The 2,898-nt window shown below is 56.1% G+C and overlaps 1 protein-coding gene and 1 long non-coding RNA gene across 13 annotated transcripts in view; one reads left to right on the forward strand and one right to left on the reverse strand.

Moving 5' to 3' along the window:
- The window catches only part of LOC116096265, a 43,220-nt gene extending 42,263 nt beyond the window's left edge, over positions 1-957 (reverse strand). For both annotated transcript variants that reach the window (XR_004120932.1, XR_004120933.1), the window contains exon 1: positions 516-957. This is a non-coding gene — a long non-coding RNA (uncharacterized LOC116096265). The remainder of the gene's footprint in view (positions 1-515) is intronic.
- Nfia (nuclear factor I A) overlaps positions 1-2,898 on the forward strand; it is a 532,531-nt gene that overhangs the window by 195,500 nt on the left and 334,133 nt on the right. For 2 of the 11 annotated variants that reach the window (XM_031377891.1, XM_031377893.1), the window contains exon 1: positions 34-519. The exons of 6 other annotated variants lie outside the window; for them this stretch is intronic. In XM_031377891.1, coding sequence (XP_031233751.1) covers positions 493-519 — 27 coding nt within the window. In that variant the 5' untranslated portion in view covers positions 34-492. Of the gene's footprint in view, positions 1-24; positions 520-2,898 lie in introns of those variants that run through there. 3 more of the 11 variants (XM_031377897.1, XM_031377898.1, XM_031377896.1) reach the window with 3 other exon arrangements.

The following is a 2,898-nucleotide window of genomic DNA, read 5'->3' on the forward strand; positions in this document are numbered from 1 at the left end:
CCCCCACTACCCCCCCGCGGCGGCGGCGCGAGCGGGCGGCGGCCGTGCGGTGCGGTTTGCAGAACGCGGCGCAGGCGGGCGCGCGGGCAGCTCGCGGGCACCCGGCCGGCCGGCGCGGGAGCGGGAAAGGGTGCGCTATGCCTTTAACGCCCGCGTACAGTAGACAGTATCGTGGAGTGTAGGGAAACTCTAGGCGGGGTTAAAGTTCAGCGCGTGGAGCGGCAAGAGCGCGCTGGCTGCTGCAGTTGAGCCGAGTTGGAAATGTGAACGCAAGAAGCAGGCTTGATTTTTTTTTTCCTTCCCCCCCATCCCTTCTCCTAGCTCTCTCCTCCTCTCCTCTCCTCTCTCTCTCTCTCTCTCTCTCTCTCCCTCTCTCCCTCTCTCTCTCTCTCTTTCTCTCTCTCCCTCTCTCTCGCTCCCTCTCGCACCCACACTCACGCACACCTCCAGCCCGCACACAGACGTGCACGCACCCCCCGCCGCCCGGCAGTTATGTATTCTCCGCTCTGTCTCACCCAGGTAAGCAGCTGCGGGGGCGCGGGGCGGCCGTGGTGCCTCGGCGGGTGCCGTGTCTGCGCGTGGTTCTGTGTATGTGTGTGTGTGTATGTGTGTGTGTGTGTGTGTGTGTGTGTGTGCGCGCGCGTGTGCGGGGGAGAGGGGGGGTGGGCTGCAGCTTTAAGAAAAGTAACTTTGTTTCCATGCGGGTGCATTCCTCCTGCTCGGCCATTTGTGTGGGCACATGGCTAATGGCGCCCTCTTATTAATGCGTTTAATTAATATCGGGGCGCCGGACTGCGGAGCGCCGCCGGGGGCTTGCGGGCGCCCCGCACGTGTGTCCGCGGCTGCAGCCCCTGACACGCTGCAATCTGGACTCCGGCGGCGGCGGCGGCGGCTGCGGCGCGGAGCGCGGTGCCCCGCGAGTCCTCCGCTTCCAGGGAGGGGCGGCTGAGTCCCGCAAGCCCCGCACGCCGGCTGCACCCGGGGCGCCCTGGCCGCCGGGGGGTGGGTCTTCCCGCGCCGCCGCCCCCCCTCCCCGCCGACGCCCCGAACTCTTACTTTTGTTTTGTGCCAGCTTTGCGGGCCGGCCCGGGCAGCGCCCCTCGGACGCGGCGGGCGGGCGGGCGGCCGGTGCGAGCCTTCGCCCGTGGGCTGAGGACATGCACGCTCCGCGCCGGCCCCAGGACCTTGCTGTCCTCGCCTCTTGCCCGCGACCCCCAGGCGAAAGTTTCGGGGGTCGGGCGAGCCCACGCCGCGCAGGCCAGGGAGCCGCCGAGGCCGCGGGTCGGGCCGGGCCGGGCCGCTGCGGGCGCAGTGGGGCTCGGGCTCGAGGGCGAGCGGCGGCCAGGGCCGGAGTCGGCTGCCCTGAGGCCGCCGCCGCCTAGGCAAGCCCAGGGCGGCTCGGCCGGCAGGACCCCGCAACTTTCCCTGCAGCCCCACTCGCAGCGTGGGGCCTGGCGCCCCTCCGCCTGCCCCGCCTGCCCGAGCCTCCCAGCCCATCCCTCCCGGTCTAGTCTGCACCAACAGTAAGGAAACACTGCTATTTTGCGGCTCCGGATCTGATCCCGTTTGAATATAATTCTTGATTTTTCTCGGACTAAAAAGGCATAAAGTCAGAGTGGTTTGCGCTAATTTTTCTCTTTAAGCACGAGTCTTTATATGGCTTTAAAACATTGCACCCTGACCAGTAATCACCTACATGAAGTTATAGGCTTCGAGCACAAGGTCTCTTCACGACTCCCTCAAAACCCTGCTAACCACTGTGCCTTCAATGAGCTGGAGCTAACGGTTTACCGGGAATACTTTGGAAGGCTGGAAGTATCCGTAGCTCTTCCTCTCCACTGTAGATCCTGGATTTATTTCCCGTATGACTTCCCTTCTTACTGCAGTATCTAACAGTAATAACACTGGCTATTTGATCTCAGAAGACTCTTAAATGCATCTTTTATGTGGAGATGGTCTGTTTGGGATTTAGGCCTCACATTAATAATGGTTAGCAGTTGTTTTAGTTATTGTAAAAGTCCCCCCCCCCCCGCAACTTCCAAAGTTACTATTTTAGTAACTTGTGGAAGTATGGGATGAAACTTCTCCAACCACTTCTGGCAGGGTTCACGATTGCATATGGATAAGATGCAAAGTGTAAGATAATTTGAATGAATTATAGTCTGCAGTGAAAGTGCTGAGATTCGAAGGCTGAAATCCTTGCTGGCAAAAGTTTGCAACACATAGAACTTGTAGATAAGACCAGCATGCTGCAATGGCGAGAAAGACCCTCATGGACACAGCGTTGTCTTCTCGAGTGAGATTTGAAAAGATAAAAGTTCTGATCTGGGGTTGTGTATTTCAGGAGCATACCTGCTAATCCATGCAGGCCTCGGGCACAGTCAGGTATTTAACAAAGTTAGCTTCTCTTGAGTTATTATCACGTTAAGAAAGTTTTTTTTTTCTTCCCTTTTCCCCCTCCTACACACTTGGCAGCTTTGATTGACGCATTCACTGGGCCTTCACACCACTAAGAGAAACGCTTACTTGGTGTAGCAGTTTGTGAAGAAAATGTACAATAAACAGGGAATAAAGGCTCATTTGTTTTATGAGAGGATCTTTAAAAGTTGATTTACAATTTATTTAACTTTCTGGAATATTTATAATACGTTAGAGCCAGTTTCAGAAAGAAAAACTTGGGCCGTTTATTGCTCATTTAAAAAATAAAAAGATCCAGTAAGCATGGTGATAAATGTGCTCTAACTGAAAGAGTAAACTCAGCTTGCTTGTGTGCACTTTGAAGAGGGCTTTACCTTGAGAATGCCAGGCCTCTCCTTTTGATTGAGGATGGGCATATGACAACCAACTCATGTACCTGCCTAAATACTGACAGTTCAGCAGAAATTTATGAGTAAACCT

Source organism: Mastomys coucha, unplaced genomic scaffold (assembly GCF_008632895.1).
Source record: "Mastomys coucha isolate ucsf_1 unplaced genomic scaffold, UCSF_Mcou_1 pScaffold18, whole genome shotgun sequence".
In the NCBI taxonomy this organism is placed as follows: Eukaryota; Metazoa; Chordata; class Mammalia; order Rodentia; family Muridae; genus Mastomys; species Mastomys coucha.